Below are 21,992 nucleotides of genomic sequence, written 5' to 3'. Positions count from 1 at the left end.
ATGTAAAGTTCAAAAGTAGGCAAAACGAATCTATGGTATTTGAAATCTCAATAGTGGTTATCTTTGGGGTAGAGAGTGAGTGTGGTAGCTGGAAGGGGGCATAACAGGGACCGCTGGGGTGGTGGTAATCTTCTAGTTCTTAACTTGGCTGGAGTTTTAAGGGTGTGCTGCCTTTTAAAATTCATCAAGCACTTATTATTTGCTCACTTTTCTGTATATAGTATATGTTGATAAGAAATGTGTTATTTATTTATTTGTGTATTTATTTATTTATTTTTGGCTGCGTTGGGTCTTCGTTGTGGTGCACGGGCTTCTCATTGCAGTCACTTCTCTTGTTGTGGAGCACGGGCTCTAGGGGCGCAGGCTTCAGTAGATCTGGCACACGGGCTCAGTAGCTGTGGCTCGCTGGCTCTAGAGCGCAGGCTCAGTAGTTGTGGCACACGGGCTTAGTTGCTCTGCGGCATGTGGGATCTTCCGGACCAGGGCTTGAACCCATGCCCCTGCATTGGCAGGCGGATTCTTAACCACTGCACCAACAGGGAAGCCCAGAAATGTATTTTTAAATAAACATTTAAAAATATCTTTTAGGGCTTCCCTGGTGGCGCAGTGGTTGGGAGTCCGCCTGCCGATGCAGGGGATACGGGTTCGTGCCCCGGTCCGGGAAGATCCCACATGCCACGGAGCGGCTGGGCCCGTGAGCCATGGCCGCTGAGCCTGCGCGTCCGGAGCCTGTGCTCCGCAGCGGGAGAGGCCACAGCAGTCAAAGGCCAGCGTATAGCAAAAAAAAAAAAAAAAAAAAAAAATCTTTTAATGATCCACATGATAGCTGCAACTATTGCTAGGGACCAGCATAGTCCTGGAAACTTAGTTACACAGACATAGTTACATAGTAAACATAGTTACATAGAAAACTATGTAAAACTTCTGAATTTGCAGGTGTACTATTTGATGTACCTGGAGAGACCCCAAATTATGTCAGTTGGTGACTGTTATTCTTTGGTATTATTGATAACTGAAGTCTTACACCTCACTTAAATCTGGGTACTGGCCAGACTACATTGTTCAATAACATAATCTGGGAGCTTAAAGTAATTCAAGAGACTTTTAGAAATATCTAGCCTAATGATGACCTGATCTCAGCAACCGGTCTTCCTGTCATGTCTTACTTTGGAATTGAAGTCATCATCCTAAAAGCACACCTGAGACCTCTTTACCTTTATGTGATGGATGGCTCAGAGGTCACTGCAAGTGTGCAGAAGACAAGAATCTTGATAAACCCAGAAGCATCAAAAAACGAAGAGTGCCAAAGAAGAAACCAAAGGATTTCTTCAGAACTTTTTTTTAATTTTACTTTTTAAAATGTAAATTTTGTCATGCCACAAAAAGATTGTATTATTCCTTTAGTGGTTCAGTGGCTAAAGAAGAAGATACAAATATTGTTATAATAGACGAGTTTAAGCTTTTTTAAACAAATTTATTGGGGTGTAATTTATATGCTATGGAGTCACGCATTGGCACTGAAAAATTCAATGATTTTAGTGAATTTTTAGAAATGTGAAACAATCATCATCATACAGTTTTAGAACATTTCTACCACTTCTAAGAGTTTCCTTGTGCCCATTTATAGTTAATCCATGTTCCAGCTGCCAACACTAAGCAACCAATTCTGCTTTCTGTTACTATAGGTTTTCATTTTCTTATATAAATGGAATCATACAGTATAATCTGTTGTATCTTGTTTCTTTCACTTAGCATGATGTTTTCAAGGTCCATTCATGTTTTAGCATGTATTAAAACTTCACTGCACTCCTTTTATTGTTGAATAATATCCCATTACATGGATATCTCACATTTTATTTATCCATTCACCAGTTGATAGATATTTGGATTGTTTCCAGTTTGGAATTATTATGACTAAAGCTGCTATGAACCTTCATGTACAAGTCTTTGAGTGGACAAAAGTTTTCATTTCTCCTGGGTAGATTCCTAGGAGTGGAATTCCTAGGTTGTATGGTAAAGTTATGTTTAACTTTTTGTTTGTTTGTTTTTGTTTTTTTGTGTTTTTTGCGGTACGCGGGCCTCTCACTGCTGCGGCCTCTCCCGTTGCGGAGCACAGGCTCCAGACGCACAGGCTCAGCGGCCATGGCCCACGGGCCCAGCCGCTCCGCGGCATGTGGGATCCTCCCGGACCGGGGCACGAACCCGTAACCCCTGCATCGGCAGGCGGACTCTCAACCACTGCGCCACCAGGGAAGCCCTATGTTTAACTTTTTAATGAAACTGTCAAACTGTTTTCCAAACTGTTAGCTATTTTACATTCCCCCCAGTGACGTATGAGGGTTCCAGTTTCTTCACATCCCTGGCAACATTTGTTATTATCTGTCTTTTAAAAATTGTAAACATTGGAATATTAAAATAATACTGTATTTTAGACTTGCCCAGCAACCTCTCAGCCAGTCAAATTATTGTTATAAACATCCATCATTTTCATAATCATCATGAAAAATCACCTATTTATGCATTGGTCTTTCACAAGTAATTCTACAAAAATGAGTCACGCAGACATGACTCATGCCCTGCAGGAAAGTAGAAAATTCTCCCTCTGATATTTCTGTACAAGGTACTTTTTCTCTTATTTAGATATCTCTTCTTCCTATCACAGGAAAAAAGGTGATAAAAATAAACTGCTCAAACAAAAACCTCTGAGCCACAACTACTGAGCCCACATGCCACAACTACTGAAGCCTGCTCTCCTAGAGCCCCCTGCTCTACAACAAGAGAAGCCACTGCAATGAGAAGCCTGTGCACCGCAACGAAGAGTAGCCCCTGCTCGCCTCAACTAGAGAAAGCCCACGAGCTGCAAAGAAGACCCAACAAAGCCAAAAATTAAACAAAAAAGCCATCATAGGGATTTTTTTTCTTTTTGTAAATAAATGGAAAAGGAGAGTGTGTCCAATAGGGAACAGTGGAGACTGGAGAATTGAAGAGGGCAAGGTTGTTCAACTGGGGCAGTTGTGACTCAGCACCAGCTGATTGGTTCCACATGGGAACTCAGGCAAGTGTTGCCAGAGATTCAGGTTTTTAAAGGGAAATTCCCTGGTGGTCCAATGGTTAGGATTTGGAGCTTTCACTGCCGTGGCCCAGGTTCCGTCCCTGGTCAGGGAACTAAGATCCCATAAGCTGCAGGGCGTGACCAAAAAAAAAAAGTAACAAAAAAAGAGAAATTCCCTGATCAAGCCCATGTGAAAGGAAAATAAAGACTTTTGAAGAGCAATCTTCTCTCTCTCTCCTCTGTTTTGCTGTAAGATGTACATAAGCCAGTGGTAGCCTCCTGACTCCAGAAAGGTTAGACAGTGCAGCTAATTTTATAAAAATAAGAACTTTCAAATAGGGAACTTTTGCAAGCCTTTGTCATCATATGAGGAGTGACCCCAACAGTATTTCAAACTAAACAGAAGTTAGCAGCTATCTTTTTGGCAAAGCACTTGACTGTCAAACTGAAAAGATTTTTACATTTTTCTGACCTTTTTGTAGGCTGATTGTTAGAAATATGCCAGTTAGCAAATATTTTAACAAGACAAACACACGAAAAAAGTTGTTTCTTTGATGCAGAGATTTTTTTTTTTTTTTTTTTTTTTTTGCCTCACCAGGCAGCATGTGGAATGTTAGTTCCTGGACCAGGGATGGGGTGGAACCCGCACCCCCTGCATTGGAAGTGCAGAGTCTTAACCACTGGACCACCAGGGAAGTCCCCACAGATGATATTCTTAAAAATGAGTGAAAAAGGGTTAAATCAAAAGAAACTCATGCTGTGAAGAAGAGCCTTGTGAAAATAGGTGTTTGGAATTGTTTCTACCATTAGGTGAGTTTTCTGCTGAAATTGATGTTACTTTTAAAAAAACCCACCAAGTCTGCATACCTTCAGACAAAAAAACAAAAACACTTAAAATGTTTTAGGACTTCCCTGGTGGCACAATCGTTAAGAATCTACCTGCCCATGCAGGGGACACGGGTTTGAGCCCTGGTCCAAGAAGATCCCACATGCCATGGAGCAACTAAGCCCTTGTGCCACAACTACTGAGCCTGCGCTCTGGAGCCGGCAAGCCACAACTACTGAGCCCGCGTGCTGCAACTACTGAAGCCCGCGCGTCTAGAGCCCATGCTCCACAAGGGAGGCCACCGCAATGAGAAGCCTGCACACCGAAACGAAGAGTTGCTCCCAATGGCTGAAACTAGAGAAAGCCCATGCACAGCAACAAAGACCCAACGCAGCCAAAAACAAATAAATAAGTAAATAAATTTCTAAAAATAAATAAATAAAATGTTTAAAAATCTTCCCAGAAGTGGCTAAAACATAAATATATTACGTAGCCAAATAAAAATATGAAATGCAACATCTGTTGGTTCAAAAATCAACAAATTGACAAAAAGGATCATGGAAATTTACTCATCAAACTTCAACAAAATCTTCTGCAAAATGGGTGGATGGGACTGAAAACAAATATTGTGATTTATTAAGTGCATGATGTGTCTCTTTCATGGGACTCTATGCTTCTCTGTGAGATAACTTAAATAGAAATTATATTTAATATATAATAAATACATGACAGCAAAAATATTTAAAATTAATTAAAATTATGTTTACAATGATTATTTGATATGTGTATTATCCTTTAAAATATGTAGTGTGTATATCTTATAATGTGTAAAACTATTAGTCTGATAGTATGTGATCATATGAAATTGCTGTTTTTGTAGGTCAGAACAATGGAACATCAGCAATTTCAAATGACTCAACATAAGGTAGAGTTTATAAGTGAATACATGCTTGGGTGCAGGCTCAATTTTTTTTTTTTTTTTTTTTTTTGCTTTCAGCTCTTGTTCTTATATTTTATTTATTTTTACTTTTTCATTGAAGTACAGTTAACTTACAATGTGTTAGTTTCAGGTGTACAGCAAAGTGATTCAGATATAGATATATATAGATAGATATAGATTTTTTTGCAGATTCTTTTCCATTATAGGTTGTTACAAGATACTGAGTATAGGATCTTCCCTGGTGGCGCAGTGGTTAAGAATCCGCCTGCTAATGCAGGGGACACGGGTTCGAGCCCTGGTCCAGGAAGATCCCACATGCTGTAGAGCGACTAAGCCCATATGCCACAACTACTGAGCCTGCGCTCTAGAGTCAGCAAGCCACAACTACTGAACCCATGTGCCACAACTACTGAAGCCCGCGCACCTACAGCCCGTGCTCCGCAGCGAGAGAAGCCACCACAATGAGAAGCCCATGCACCGCAATGAAGAGTGGCCCCCGCTTGCCACAACTAGAGAAAGCCCTCGCACAGAAACGAAGCGCCAACACAGCAAAAATAAATAAGTTAATAGACTCCTACCCCCAACAACAACAAAGAAGAGTAGCCCCCGCTCGCCGCAACTAGAGAGAAAGCCAGTGCAGCAAGGAAGACCCAACGCAGCCAAAAGTAAATAAATACAGAAATATGTATATTTTAAAAAAAGATACTGAGTATAGTGCTATACAGTAGGTCCTTGTTGTTTACCTATTTTATATATAGTAGTGTGTATATGTTAATCCCAAACTCCTAATTTATCTCCCCCACCTCAATATTTTTTCAATGATAGGGATACATGATCAAAAGTGTGGAGCTGGGCTTCCTTGGTGGCACAGTGGTTGAGAGTCCGCCTGCCGATGCAGGGGACACAGGTTCGTGCCCCTGTCCGGGAAGATCCCACATGCCGCGGAGCGGCTGGGCCCCGGCTGCACCACAACAAAGAGTAGCCCCCACTCGCCACAACTAGAGAAAGCCCGCTCGCAGCAACGAAGACCCAATGCAGCCAAAAGTAAAAAAAAAAGAAAAAAATCCCGAAAAAACCCAAACTTATGGTTACCGAATGAGTAAAGGCAGAGAGATAAATTAGGAGGTTGGGATTAACATATTCACACTACTATATATAAAATAGATAATCAACAAGGACCTACTGTATGGGTCAGGGAACTCTACTCAATATTTTGTAATAACCTATAAGGGAAAAGAATCTGAAAAAGAATGTATGTATGTGTATATATATATATAGAATCATTTGCTGTACACCTGAAAATAACACATTGTAAATCATTGTAGTTCAACTAAAAAAGAAAGAAAGAAAGAAAGAGAGAAAGAAAGAAAGAAAGAAAGAAAGGAAGGAGGGAAGTTATTTGTTCTTCATCCGGGTGTCCATGACTTGGACAGTAGGAGATGTCATCCATGTGACACATTACAGTGAACTTAAAGGAAAGGGATTGATCAATAAGTTTATTTGCATATTATTAACTCAGTAAAATTCACATTTGAGCAAAAAAAACTTTTTGTTTTTCTTTAAAAAATGTTTTTATTGTTTAATTGTATTGTTTCATTTATTGTTTAAAGTACCTTTTTCCAAACTTAAAAACAATTCTTACTGGGCCTGTTTCAGAAAGGATTTAAGATGGCCTCCTATTTTGCTGGATTTTTAACAAAAACACTAGAAGTCTTACCCTTACTCTCCCTTCCTGTGATGCTTGGGATGGAACTTAAGTCATCACATTTAGCTTTGTTTTGTTTTCTTAATAAATCAGTTCTAATGAGAAAAAAGATCTGGCCCAATCACCAGTTTACCATGAAGAAACCAAACCTTGCCTGCATGCTGATGGCACCAGAATTTTAAATGTGCTGCGTGGTAGACTTTCCTTAAATTACTTAGAATATGGCCAGCTTAATGCAAATAAGGAAAATGAGACCTTTTAGCCATGGTGGTGATGGCATCACAGGTCGTGTGAGAGGCATTTGTGACATGGGAGACGGTGCACGCAGGGCTCCTGTGTTCTTGCTGGTGACTGTGGTGACATGGGTCCACTGTGTAAGGGCTCAAACCTGAGCGAGCTCCACACTTTTTTTTTTTTTTTTTGCGGTACGCGGGCCTCTCACTGCTGTGGCCTCTCTCGTCGCGGAGCACAGGCTCTGGATGCACAGGCTCAGCGGTCATGGCTCACGGGCCCAGCCGCTCTGCGGCATGTGGGATCTTCCCAGACCAGGGCACGAACCTGTGTCCCCTGCATCGGCAGGCGGACTTTCAACCACTGCGCCAGCAGGGAAGCCCACTCCTATTTTTTATTTTATTTTATTTTCTGGCCACGGTGCGCAGCTTGTGGGCTCTTAGTTCCCCAACCAGGGATTGAACCCATGCCCTTGGCAGTGAAAGCATTGACTCCTAACCACTGGACCGCCAGGGAATTCCCTCCTATTTAAAAAAAATATATTTATTTATATATTTTTGGCTGTGCCAGATCTTAGTTGCGGCATGCAGGATCTTTCGTTGCAGTGCTTGGGCTCAGTAGTTGTGGCTCCTGGGCTTAGTTGCCCCAGGGCATGTGGGATTGTAGTTCCCTGACCAAGGATCCAACCTGGGCCCCCTGCATTGAGAGACGGATTCTTAACCCCTGGACCACCAGGGAAGTCCCCCTCCTATTTTTTAATATTAATGGATTTTTCGGGGCATTGAGCTTACAGGTCATTTTGCTTTCATTTTTATACTTTTTCTACATTCTTAAAAAAACACAAATATAAAGATTTAAGTATAGAAAAATCCTGACAAACTTTTTAAAACTTTAAAGGAGGCACTAATTGAATCTAAAATGTCAAACAAAAAAGATGATTATCAAATGATTTTGTCTCTCAAAATATTTATTTCAAGTAGAAACTGGGAAGACAACAACATGCAAAATAGTTAAGTAAAAAACCTTGACAAATACACTCATTTGGTCATCAAAATATAAAAAGCTGAAAATAATATTACATTTGATACTTTGATTGAAAACAGTGTTACTCTACTCAAGTAATAAGCCCAAAGCGGTCCCCAGCTACGAGTTAAAGCTCATCTCTCTATTCATACACACAGTGCTTAGACAAGCATCATATATGTTTTTATCCAGAATGGTTCCCCCTGCCAGATCCTTATCTTTTTATTTTTGTTACTTTTATGGAAATTATTCAGTGTGTTTGTGTGTTTTTTATAAATAAACTTTTTTTTCAGAACGTCACTAAGCAACCACATCAACCTCGGACAATATCTGAATCATTTTTACAAAAGCGGAAATAGCCAAATAAAGGGTCTCAGGTTAAGTGAGAGGCGAGGGTGGGTTATTAATCGATATGGAATAATTTGTCATTTGATCGGCACAGTGACATTGCTGAACGTGCTTTGAAAGTTGGCCCCACCTGATAACAACCCATGTGGATGCAAACCTCTTGGACCTAGAATCCTTTCTCAAAGGTACAAATGAGGCACAGAGAATCACTAGGAGAAGGGATGAGTAAAAGCTGAGTCCTTGCCATGAGTGGGGTGCTGGCCAGAGAAAGTCAAGTCCTCGTACACCCAGTTGAAACGCAAAGTGTCCTGGTGCGGCTGTCCCCAAGGGTTGTCCCCAGGGCACGTGTGAGGTGGGTCTGGTGCAGGAGAGACAGACTACTTGGGTGCGGGGCACCCAGCATCCTCCAGAGAGTCAGGGTAGGGGAGCGGACCCTTACCACCGAGGCCACTGCAGCCTCCGGGGTGCCATCCTGGGTTTGTCAGCTGGTCTCTGCCCTTTCCTGCTGGGCCGTCTTGCGCCTCCTGGCACTGAAAGTCGGAGGGCAGGACTTCTTGGTCCTGCTCTTCATCTGAATTGGACTCATCGTTGTAGAAGTGAATGGTGGCTTGCACAGGGAAGCTGGCCAGCACCTTCTCCCCGGAACTCTGCAGATATTCTTGACGCTTAGAAATGGGTAAATAAAGTCTAATATTTAAGAAACAAATACACCATTAATCAACCTGAAAACAGTCTTAAACTGCATCTAGAGGATTCTTTTCCCTAGAATCAGCTAACCCCCAATCTTCCTTCCTGATTTTGCCTTCACTGTGCACAGTGGGGTTTTTTTTTAAGTCACCAGAACACAAAACTGTGGGCAGATGGGAGGACCTGGTAGTGAACCCCACACTAGGTCAGAAGTGAGCTGTAATCTGGGTGAGCAAATCAATTTAGACCAACACAGGGAGAAGGGTGTGCTTCCACAAAGGTAAAAGGATAGTAAAACATTGAGTTCCAAGGTTAAGAGGCTCTCTCTGATCAAACAAAGGACCTGATTCATCCTGGATAATACATGTCCTATTCAGGGGATGCCTCACTCCCCCCTGACCCTCCCCCCAAGCAGAGGGAATGTCATGACTTTGGAGGAAACTTGACCCTGAAACCCTGGTCTAGAGAAGTGGCTAATCTTTCTGAATGTTGCCATGGTAAATGTCGCCCGTAGGGGTGCATCCCTCACTTTGGCAGAATAGAAAACGGCAACCCTGGCAATTTTTCTAGAAGAGAGAGAGGGAGAGGGAGAAAGAGAGAAGGGGGGCGGGGGTAGGGAAGGGAAGGAAAGAAGGAAGAAAAGGAATATATAGAATTTGGAACCTCTAAATCCAGGTTTTGTGAATTTAGGATTCCAGTTATACATGGAAAGTATTTTAAATGTCCCACGGTCCCCATAATCTCTTCTTGTAGCTTTGACTTACTAATTGTTTGCATTTTCCCCTGTGGTCTTATAAAGGAACTTAGAGGGATTTTCGATCGATCATTGCTTGATTGCAAAGCTGATTTCAATTCCCCCCTTTTGGGACAGAGGAGAAAAGGGAGAGAGAAAACACCTTACTATAAATAATGTAGGGCAATCTTTAACTTTCTAAGATTGCCAACAGATGATGGTTCTCAACCCCCAGGGGACATTCAGCAATGTTTGCAGTCAACTTTAGTTATCCCAGCTGAAGAGCAGCTACTGTCATTTAGTGTGTAGAAGCCAGGGATGCTGCTAAACACCCCACAATGCCCAGGACAGCCCACAGCAAAGAATTATCCACTCCAGTCAACTATATTTCAATTTTTAAAAATTAGCCAGTCCAAAGCGTCAGTAGTGCCGAGACTGAGAAACTCTGCAACAGAGAGAATGCACATCTATGTAAATCTAGGACGGCATAGTTTAGTGGTTGGCCATGTTAAAAATTAGGTGTCATGCTGAAGTATTTACAAGCGGGTGTGTAGGATGTCTGGGATTTGCGTTAAACTATTCTAACAACAACCACAAATCTTTGGGAGAGACGATAAACATGATCAGATCCTGAGAACACTGATAATTATTGAGGCTGGTGACGCACATGGGGGTTCACTATACCATTCTCCCCATTTTTGTGTATAAAAAGATTAAAATTTTGTAATAAAGATAAAGTTGTGTATTCAGCCCGCAATGCACAGCTACACAGATGCAGATCACATATCACCAGTCACTGCATTTTCAATGAATCAAAAGTCGGGGCACAGCAGAGTCTGTGAGGCAGGCGTGGGGGCAGGTGTGAAGATGAAGCCTCATGGGGCATGAAGGAGGGGGTGGCTCCCAACCCCAGCCCACATTGGGGTCACCTGGGAAGCCTGTAAAAATACAGATACCTGCGCTTTTCCCCAGCACCCCCAGGGGAATCGCCCTGCCCCACTTCCCGCCTGTATTTGTAAAGTTTCCCCAGTGATTTCATGAAGATTGAAGACCACTGATGTGAAACACTAGGAGAACTTCCTTTTTCCAAAAATCACTCTTTGATCAGTTTGAGGGGCTCTAATTTTCATCTCTGGCAATTAGTATCCTTGAGTTTTATTAAAGCTTCTAGTCTTCCAGGACACCCAGGGAAAAAATACTCTGATTTGAGGTGACAGCGTAGGCTAGGTTTATTTTGGTGAAGGAAATGACAGCTGGAAAGAGACAGGCTGAGAGAGATAGAAGAGAAACAGACATAGAGAAACAGATAAAAGTCCAGTGCATGAACCACTTGCCCCAAATGAACGAAATGTAAGAGGGATATAGGGAATTCCCTGGTGGTCCAGTGGTTAGGATTCCACACTTCCAGTGCAGGGGACACAATTTCGATCCCTGGTCAGGGAACCAAGCGGCGTGGCCAAGAAACAAACAAACAAAAAAGAGGGATACAGCAGTGAGGGTCCTGATCACCGCCAAGACCAGGACCGTGAAAGAACTACTCAGAGGCCAGAGGATCCAACCGTGGTACAGTATCCATCCAGTCCTTCATTTACTTCACATCTACATTTAGGGGGTCTACTTTGCACTAGGCAGTACATTAACTTATATCCTGGGAGAAAAATAGAAATATACCTAAATATCTAAGTAAATAAGCCGATATGCATATACAATTCATATGCAATTAAATTTAACACAAGGCAAAATATGGTATAAAAAAGAGGTATAAACAAGTATAAAGAAAAGAGGCCAATTCCAACTTGCAAATGAAACACTGAATGAATGAATAAATGAATAGATTCTAGAAATCCAACAAAATATCCTTGAAGTTCCTTGGGATAATCATAACTAAATAATGTTGGAGAATATACTGAATTATTTTCCATTTTTTGAAAATGTATACACTTGAAGACACTGAAGTGTATTAATGCTTATATTTAAAGGAAATAATATAGTCCGGCAGAGGGCACCTTATGTGGAAGGCAGCCTTAATCGTTTTTTCAAGATTATTATGGACTGAAAAACATTATTCTGAAATGTCATAGATTTATCTTCAAAAATTATAAATTATCTTTAGAGGATAATTATTTGCATGTGTACTTTTAAACTGTATTTTAATTCACACATTAATTTGTCCCACATAGGGATGCCTACACTGAGAATCATTACACTTTTTCAGGTCAACATTCTTTAAAAATTATTTTAGCTTGCTTTACGTTATTAACTAGTTAATTATTATGATTGCAAATGAGCTTATATTCTCTTTCTTAAAGGTATGAAGTGAGCGGATACTGGCCAAATAATTTATACACATAGGTATTTTGCTATGTTTGTATCCATTAATATAAAACCCATAAAATACACCCATTTTAAAATCATATCTTGTAAACCTTTAGAAATGTTACATTAAAAATAAAAATAATAATTTTAAAAAAGGAAATAATACATTTCTTACAGTGAAGTCAGATATTACCTTACAGGATGCTGAAACCCAAAGGCCCCCTTCGATCCAAAGGTTTGTTGGTCACACCCAGGCTCAAGCTGTAAAGACAGACACATACAAACACAGACACAGTCAAGAAGCCTCTGAAAGCAGCATTTTTAAAAACGTGAAGTTTTTAAAAATAAAATCTAAGTAGCCTGCACTTGTATCAGTTCCAATTTTAGAGATAGTTTAAACACCTTAACAGTATTTGATAAGCTCCTCTTCCTCTTACTGTTGTCACGATATCCCAGGCACTGTGAGGGATCCCAAGGTGGAAAGATGAGTCGGACACAGTCCCCCAGTTCATGCATTTTAAATCTAATGAGGAAAGACACACATAGAGGCAAATAACTACATTACAAAGCACCATACAGTAAGATGCTAACTATTCTAAACAAGGAAGAGGATCAGGAAAGGGTTCATGGGGGCCTTGGCAGAGACATCAGTGGCACTTGAGTATGCAGTTCTGGGCCCATTCCTAGTGGAGCAAAGCATCAAATTCCGAGGGGCGGGAAAGTAGAGAGCACAGCATGGAAAGGTGGAGCCCAGCGTGGAATGAATGAGAGACTGCATTGGTAAAAGGGCTCAACAGGAAGCTAAGTCCAGACACTGAACAACTTGAATACCCACTAACTGAGTCTAAGTTTCATTCTGGAGACAGGATTCAAGACCATTACTGACTTTGAGCTGGGAATTCAACAATCAGATCTGTATTTTAAGGATCATGGTGGCTGCTGGGAGCAGTGCATAGCATAGACTGGTGAGCTAAGGGCTTGGAGGCACCTGACAAGAGGTGATTTGAGCTCAAGGAACATCAACCAGAAGGGAAAGGAAAGATTCCAAGGACATTCAGTAGCATCCAAAAGGGCAGAGACCACTTGCTGGGGGCCCTGAATAGCCAAGGCAATCTTGAGAAAGAAGGAGAAGCTTGAGGCATTGCACGTCTTGATTTCAAACTATATTACAAAGCTATAGGAATCAAAACAGTATGGTATTGGCCTAAATACAGACACATAGATCAATGGAACAGAATAGTGAACCCAGAAATAAATTCATGCATATATATCTTCAATTAATTTATGACAAGGGAGACAAAAATATACAATGGGGAAAGGACAATCTCTTCAAAAAATGGTCTTAAGAAAACTGAACAGCCACATGCAAAAGAATGAAACTGGGCCCCTATCTTACACCATACACAAAATATAGACTGGATTTAAAATCTGAATGTAAGACCTCAAACCATAAGGCTCCTTGACATTTTACCAGGCTTATTTTTATAATATGCTATGGTAAGCTAAGGGAAAGAATGAGGGTCTTTGGAACAAAATCTTTTCCATAATGAAGTTCACTCTTTGGGGTCTCCAAGAAATCACGTCTGTATTAAGCTCTGTTCATAATTATAAAGTATCTCTAACTGCTCAGACTCACTCTACCACCATAAGCAATCCTGGGCTGTCAGTGGCAATTTTACACCCTGTGATGGGAGAGAATATAATAGACAATGCAAGCCTTGGTGGACGCCTAAAGGCAGTGGCGGGTAGTATGGAGAAATAGCTTCCTTTAAGTGATTAATTCTAACCAGACTCTGGGAAACACATAGCACACTTTTATAAACTCTATAAACTTTACCCCACAAACATACACAGATTTTAAAACTTCACACCTCAAATATCCTCCTCTTAAACGTCCTTTTCTGATGACTTAAACGTCTAAATATTCACACTCTGATAATTCAGGGTAACAGAAATGTATACAAGGTACACACTGTGTTAAAGGGGTGTGCGACAGGGCTGAACAGCTACGAAACCAACATGCCACAGGCAGCATCTTCCCTTTGCACCCAGAGAGGTGACAGCTTTCCTTGGGGGAGGGGGAGGGGCCTCAGGACACACTGACAGGGAGCTGTTGAAGAACGTAACTGTGCTTTAGCTGAAGGACGTTAAACAAGAACACCCCGTCCAACAATGCATGAGCTCCACAGAAGCTCCCGACAGGGTCCCCGGGACGGTGAGCAGCCGCCGAGCATGGGGTGGGGGGGGAGGTAGCGGGGTGATTGTTTAGCCACAGCGGAGCTCACACGTGATGTGTGTATCACATCACATTCTTATGGCATTTGTACCAAAACCTTCTGATTCTCTCAGAATACATGTTTCCGAGTGTCTCTACCAAGAAAAAAAAAGGGGGGGGCGGCGAGGGGGGGTTTGTGCGAAAGAAGAGATACAAGAGAGACTTTTGTGAGGATCTCTCTGTGTCCTCTCCATGCATGCCTCTGACTCTGGTAAAGCTACGATGCGGGGGGGGGGGCGGGGGGTTGTGGTGGGATGAATTGGGAGATTGGGATTGACATGTATACACTGATGTGTATAAAATGCATGACTAGTAAGAACCTGCTGTATAAAAAAATTAAATAAATAAATAAATAAATAAGCTACGATGCAGGAAGCCTGGAAGATGGAAGGATGCGCAGGAGAACACAGTCCCTGACATGCCCTAGAAATCGTCTCCCTTGCAGGCTTGGGCCGTCATTCATTTTTTCCCAGTCACGAGAGGGAGACAGCTCCCAAGCGGTGGTGCCAGGGGAACCAAATAAGCGAGGGTGACCCCACTGCTCAGGACACAGAGTCTTGAGACTTTCCCACGAATTTAGATTGTATTCTAACTGTGATCTGCTCGCCTGCAATCGTGGTACAGGTCACTAGGCAGTAATCCCTCACCCCTCACCCACACCATTCCCGACCAAAGACATTTCTCAAGAAATACACAACAGAGCTCAGGAGCCGAGGAGTTCTCCTGCTTTGTCGGCAGAGGGCGCTGCTGAGCAAGAAGCCGTCCCTCCCCGCGTCGGGCTGCCCTCCCCAGGCTGGGGCTCCGGGGAACCGAGCGCGATACTTCGGGTCTGCAGTCGTCCGCTGCTGACCGCTCTGCCCGGCATATCGGGGTCTGAAAAGAGCTGGCCAGGGGTGGGGGCCGGGCAGCGAGCTCTACAGCCCCCATGAACACCCACTCTCCACCCCGGCCCCCCAACAAATCCATGAACGCAACTGCTTGATCCGTTGTGCCTCGCTGATGATCAACAGAAAGTTGCCATAGCCTAACATTTTCCTGCGAGTAATCTTCATTTTTCTCACAAGTGGCCTTCTCATAATAATAGGGGGAAAAAAAAAGACTACCTTACATTAGAAAGTGTGCTGTATTTTCATTCTTGCAAACGGAGAGGCTATACATACACTTCATTTAAAAGAAAAATTGGATAATTTTCTCTCCCAAACACCTTTTAAACCTTATGTTTAAGAACTTCAGTTTGAATGCAAAAGAAGGAATTACTTCCCATTATTTAGATATTGTATGTAAGAATAATTTGCGCTAAAAAAATCATATTCCTTGTTAATTTAATTTGATTTGCTTCACTCTTTAAATAATAGTAACCGAATTAAAACTCTCATTATTCAGACTAATTTAATAAAAGAGTCTAAATTTCACAATGCATGAAAGGTCTGAACCTGAGTTTCTTATCATACTAAAAATAACTGCACAATGCTGCAGGTGTAACCTAATGGTCCTTCCCAGCCCAATTAACTCCAACATTTTAAAAGTCATCAATTTATATTTTAAAATATAACAAAGGACATGCAAATTCTATGAAAGTAAGTCATTACTCCAGTAAGTATAAAACAATTTAGTTACCAATGCAGGCGACAAAAGAATAGTGGTGGTGATTAATCTTCACCCACAAAGCCCTCAGCTGGAGTGTGTTTGCTCAGACAACATGATTTACCCCAGGAGTGCTTGCAGACAGGGCCCAGAGAGCTTCAGAAAGGGCCAGGCGGCAGGTGGGGACTTTTAACCACACCTTCTGGGCACCCAAGACAGGGCTCTGCCCGTATTTGCTCTGTGGCACCAGCCCAGGGCTAATGGCACACTCAGCTTTTCTCTAAGGTGAGGGGCACCGAGACAGACTTCTCCTCTCTTCTACCTGCCGGTTAGCAGGAAGAAACCCAACATGGGGGAATTCCACTGGTGGCCCAGTGGTTAAGACTCGCCACTTTCACTACCGTGGCCCGGGAGGGGTTCAATCCCTGGTCAGGGAACTAAGATCCCTCAAGCCCCAAGGTGCGGCCAATAAATAAAAACAAATAAATAAAAGAAGAAGAAAAAACCCAACATGGAAGAAATCTCTTATAATGCCCTTGAAACAGTTCTGCCATAGTGGCTTTGCTTTTCAAGAAAGGTGAAGCAAGCAAGAGCCAATCTGTATATGACTCAGATATGATCAACACCCAGCTGGCCAGGCTCCTACCCCCAGACCCCAAGGCACCTCTGCATTAGATGACCAAGGGAGGGACTGGCCGAGGAGGCCTTTCATGGTCCCTTTATTTTAGGGATGGTGCCACTTCCTGGCTGAACTGATTGATACCTACAATGACCACACTTAACCTTACCTGGCTTCCAGTTCTGGTGGGGTCAGCATCCTGGGGGGTCAGGATCCAAGGTCTCCATGGTGTTTGGCTGGAAGGACACGGACCAAGAGTGAACCCCAGCATTTTCTGCTTTTAAAGTTAGATCATAAGAGTTAACATTCTTATAATTTCTAATGTCTGCCTAAGAGTCACTGGACACACCAGAGTGTTCTCTCAAGTTCTCAGTCTGTGCCATTTGCGTTTTTTTCTCCCGCCACATTCTCAGTTCTCTGCCTTCACTGGGCTTTTTGAGAAATCCCAAATATGATACACATCATTATTTGAGGAATTTCTCTTCCCAGCCTGGCAGGATTCTTCCATTCAGACTCCCCTCGGTAGCTGGCTACTTTGTTGCTCATTAATTTCTGACTGCACAGAGATGAGTCTACAGAGTTTTACGATGCAAAAAGTGGGAATGTGTTTCTCCTCTCTGGCTGCCTGGCCACCCAGCCCCTTCCACAACTCCCCTGCTAATTTGATTTTAACTTTACTACCTTAAAGAAGGTTGGTGCCCCGGGACAGCGAAAGCTGAGCCCCACGCACAGGGCAAACAAAGAATGTCACCAAGAGTGTGACAGTCAACGTGACGCGACCCCCTGCAGGGTTCGCTGAGGGGCCCCCGAAGACTTCACCGCTCCCAGCCCGGTGGGTTTCAGATCTAGATACCGAAGCTTTGGCCCATTGCCGGGCACCTCCTGGGCCTCCGCACTTCAGAACTATGCTCTGGAGCCGGGAAGATTCTGCGTCCCTGACTCTGGCTAAGGAACTTTCTCTGCATCGCGTCGGGCTCCAGAGCTCCGCCCGGCTTCGGGGGCTCAGCGCGGCCGGAGCATCCTGCCTGCTCTCCCCGCACCGACGCGCCGTGGGGACGCCCTCACCTCTCGGGCCCGCGCGGCGGTGGTGGTCCCCGTGGACCGTCCCCGGGGCAGTGACAGACGCGTCCCCGCGCCTCCCGGGCTCCGGCCGCTGCCTCGGGTCTCATGGTGCCCTCGGAGCCCGCGCCCCTCCAGCGGCGCCCGCGACCGGCCGCGCCTTTAACCGCTCGGGCGAGGGCGCTCACCTACCCGCGCTCTCGGCGCCAGGTTTAAAAACGGGGGCGGGGCGGGGAGGGGACACGGGAAACCCGGGAGAGGGTAGGGAGGGCACCGGAGAAGCTCCGGGAGGGAGCGCCGCGGGGGGGGAGGGGACGAGGTCAAGAAGGGGAATTGGGAAGCCCTGGTCAAGGGTGTGGAGGGAACAAAGGAAATCCAGCCATAATCGCCAGGGGCGGGGGCGAGGAAGCTCGGGGAGGGGACGGCGGGAAGTGACACAGAAAGCCTTGGAGAGGGGGGCACAGGGGGCAGGGGTCTTGGGCGGTGGCGTCGGGCGCGCTCCCTCGCCCAGGGGCCTCCCGCGCCCGGTGCTGGAGAGGAGGGATCCCTGGCTTCTTCCCGCCCCTCTGGGGTCTCCGCGTCCCTCGGGTTTCTTATTCCTGCATCTAGGTCTCCAGATTTGCGGGAAATCTCACGTCCAAGACTTTTAAAGCGGCCGCGGGGTTTGGGGGGCGGTTACTGAAGCCTGTGGACCCGCCCTGCCTGCGGTGCTGAACCGTGGGCGCCCGGAAGCCCCGACCGCGATGCTCAAAGCGGCGGTGGGGCTGCAGCAACGCATCCAGGCGGTGGAAGGTGGCGGAGAGAGCTCTCCAGATGAGAGCACCCTTCCCAGCGACGGAGGCCTTGGAAAAGGATGTGGCTTCCTCCGAGGGTGGGTGCGATTTTCCTCTGGTTAGCCCCGGGCCCGGCACAGAAAGCGCCTTGGATGAGCCGGGATGGCGCGCGTGCCCTGGGAATACCTGGCCGGGCTGCAGGGCTCGCGGGGGCGCAGCTGTCGTGGTCCCCAGAGCTCGGGCAGGGTGGGAGGAGCGCTGTTTCATTAGTAGAGTCCGGAGGCAGAACCCTGAAGGCGGCCGGCCTGGACTCGGGCCCCTCGCTTAAGTACGATCTGCTGCTCAGTGCCCCATTGACGCCGCGTCTAAGAAAGCGAGCTTACTTTATGTGACTTACGGTAATGGAATTTTTTTAAAAAATTAAAGAACTTAAGACATTAAAATGTTTCCACATTTTTTCCCCTTTAAGAGCAACAGGTTTTGGCTTCCCTGGTGGCTCAGTGGTTAAGAATCCGCCTGCCAATGCAGGGGACACGGGTTCAAGCCCTGGCCCGAGAAGATCCCACATGCCGCGGAGCAACTAAGCCCGAGCGCAACAACTACTGAGCCTGCGCTGTAGAGCCCGCGGGCCACAGCTACTGAAGCCCGTGCGCCACAATTACCGAAACCTGTGAGCCTAGAACCCGAGCTCCGCAACAAGAGAAGCCACCGCAATGAGAAGCCTGTGCACTGCAATGAAGAGGAGCCCCCGTTCGTCGCAACTAGAGAAAGCCCGCGCGCCGCAACGAAGGCCCAATGCACCGAAAATAAATAAATAAAATAAAATAAAATATTTAAGTTGTGTAAAAAAAAAAAAAGGAGTGTGGGAGGGAGACGCAAGAGGGAAGAGATATGGGTATATACGTATATGTATAGCTGATTCACTTTGTTATAAAGCAGAAACTAACACACCATTGTAAAGCAATTAGACTCCAATAAAGATGCTAAAAAAAAAAAGAGCAACAGGTTATGACAATAATGAAACCTTATTAAAGGCGAAGAGAGGAATTAATTTTAAAACTACAATTTCACACAATGATTTTAAAAGACACTGAGTATAAGGGCCTGGGAGAGGGGAAGCAAAGAACATTAACAGACAACATTGCAACAATAAGATACCATATGTAATCTACCAACAGAGAAAGGATTTTATAAAGGGACGATGGGCAACCGGTGTGGGTGCCTTCAAACGAGAGTCTTCAGGTAGCCTGTGGCAATGCAACGGGGGTACTTTCAGAAAAGTATGACAACTTACATCACGTGCCTTAAAAATATTCACCTGGGGCTTCCCTGGTGGCGCAGTAGTTGAGAGTCCGCCTGCCAATGCAGGGGACGCGGGTTCGTGCCCCTGTCCGGGAAGATCCCACATGCCGCAGAGCGGCTGGGCCCATGAGCCATGGTCGCTGAGCCTGCGCGTCCGGAGCCTGTGCTCCGCAACGGGAGAGGCCACAACAGCGAGAGGCCCACGTACCACCAAAAAAAAAAAAAAAAAAAAAAAAAAAAAATTCACCTGTTGGGCCCAGTAACTCTACTTCTGTGTCTATATTAAAGATGTATTCAAGATGGGGATGAAGACGTATTTAATCACAGAAAGGTGTTCATTATAGTGTTTTTTATGATGTTGAAAAGTAAGTCTCAAAATATAACAGTGGGGCTTCCCTGGTGGCGCAAGTGGTTGAGAGTCCGCCTGCCGATGCAGGGGACACGGGTTCGTGCCCCGGTCTGGGAGGATCCCGCATGCCGCGGAGCGGCTGCGCCCGTGAGCCATGGCCGCTGAGCCTGCGCGTCCGGAGCCTGTGCGCCGCAACGGGAGAGGCCACAACAGTGAGAAGCCCGCGTACAGCAAAAAAAAAAAAAAAAAAAAAAAAAAATATATATATATATATATATATATAACAATGATTAAATAGATGATAGTGGAATATCATGCAGCTAATAAAAACATTTTCTGACTTGAACAGCATGGGGAAATACTTGTGATGTTAAAAAAACAAGATTGGGGCTTCCCTGGTGGCGCAGTGGTTGAGAGTCCGCCTGCCGATGCAGGGGACACGGGTTCGTGCCCCGGTCCGGGAAGATCCCACATGCCGTGGAGTGGCTGGGCCTGTGAGCCACGGCCGCTGAGCCTGTGCGTCCGGAGCCTGTGCTCCGCAACGGGAGAGGCCACAACAGTGAGAGGCCCGCGTAGCGCAAAAAAAAAAAAAAAAAAAAAAAAAGAACAAAATTGTATGAGTAGGACCAAACAGTATACGAAGGATACAAATGACAAAACAGATGTGCCCACTGAGTACTCGTTAAACATTTTAAAAATGTTTTCTAAAATTTTCAACAATGAGCCTATATTACTTTTTTTGTGTGTGGTAAAGTACACATAACATAAAATTTACCATTTTAAGCATTTTCAAATATAATTAACTGGCACTAGGTAGACTCACATTGTTATGCAACCATCACCACCATCCATCTCCAGAACTTTTTCACCATCCTGAACTGAAACTCTGTACCCATTAAACACTAACTTCCCATTCCTCCCTTTGCCAGCCCCTGGTAACCACCATTCTATTTTCTGTCTCTATGGCTTTGACTATTCCAGGCTTGTATAATAGGAATCATTTGTCCTTTTGTGGATCATGTATTAATTTTATAAGTTATACATTTAATCTTCACCCCAACCCTGCAAACAGGCATTATTCCCATTTTACAGATTAAGAAACAGGGGGTTGAGAGAGATTAGATAACTAGTGCAAAGTCACCATCTGGTTAGAGAGCCAGTACTCTTGGTCCTGCTGGGTACATGGGCTTTGGAAACCAAATGCCAAAAAATTACATTTAAAGGTCAAAAAGGACTCAAGACAGCATCTGCACACAGTAAGTACTCAGTTATTATAATTTTTTTTATTGAAGTATAGTTGATTTACAATGTTGTGTTAGTCTCAGGTATACAGAAAAGTGATTCAGTTATACATACATATATTCTTTTTCAGATTCTTTTCCATCATAAGTTATTACAAGATATGGAATGTAGTTCCCTCTGCTACACAGTAGGTCCTTGCTGTTTATCTATTTTATATACAGTAGTGGGTATCTTTTAATCTCAAACTACTAATTTATCCCCACCCCCGCTCAGTTTTGTCTTTTTGCTTTGTTTTGGTTTTCTTTCTGCCAAACACATGTAAGACCACAATGGCCACAGCTGGAACAGTTTGAACAGCAAAAGAAAGCAGTATTAGGTTATAACCCAAAGTATACAATAAATAGTATTGAGTTCATACTGATATCAATAAATATTGAATAAATGAATAAATGGGAAGAATAGGCAAGTATTCTTAAAAATTATTTATTTATTTATTTTTAAAGTTTTGGCTGCACTGGCTCTTTGTTGTTGCCCGCAGGCTTTCTCTAGCTGCAGCGAGCGGGGGCTACTCTTCATTGTGGCACGTGGGCCTCTCATTGCAGTGGCTTCTCTTGTTGCAGTGCACGGGCTCTAGGCACATGAGCTGCAGTAGCTTCACTGCAACATAGAAGCCCTCACGTGCAGCAACGTAGATCCAATGCAGCCAAAAATAATAAATAAATAAACTTATTAAAAAAATTTTGTGTAAACCTGAGAAAACCATAATTCGAAAAGATACATGCATCCAATATTCATTGCAGCTCTATTTACAGCAGCCAAGACATGGAAGTAAACTCAATGTCCATTGACAGATGAATGGAAAAGATGTAGTTACATATATACAGTGGAATATTATTCAGCCATAAAAAAGAATGAAATAATGCCGTTT

The 21,992-nt window shown here is 44.0% G+C and overlaps 1 protein-coding gene across 1 annotated transcript; it reads right to left on the bottom strand.

The window, feature by feature from the left end:
• Positions 1 to 8,502: 8,502 nt before the first annotated feature.
• RIPPLY3 (ripply transcriptional repressor 3) lies at positions 8,503 to 17,508 on the bottom strand (the record flags this gene model as incomplete). Its single annotated transcript, XM_079705366.1, has 4 exons — positions 8,503 to 8,812; positions 12,055 to 12,122; positions 16,509 to 16,575; positions 17,405 to 17,508. The coding sequence occupies 4 exons, from the start codon at positions 17,506 to 17,508 to the stop codon at positions 8,503 to 8,505; spliced, it is 549 nt and encodes a 182-aa protein (XP_079561492.1).
• Between the last annotated feature and the right edge of the window lie 4,484 nt (positions 17,509 to 21,992).

Source organism: Hyperoodon ampullatus (genome assembly GCF_949752795.1).
Source record: "Hyperoodon ampullatus genome assembly, chromosome: 5".
Lineage (NCBI taxonomy): Eukaryota > Metazoa > Chordata > Mammalia > Artiodactyla > Ziphiidae > Hyperoodon > Hyperoodon ampullatus.
Note: the sequence above shows the minus strand (reverse complement) of the source record. Positions and strands in the feature narration are given on the sequence as shown.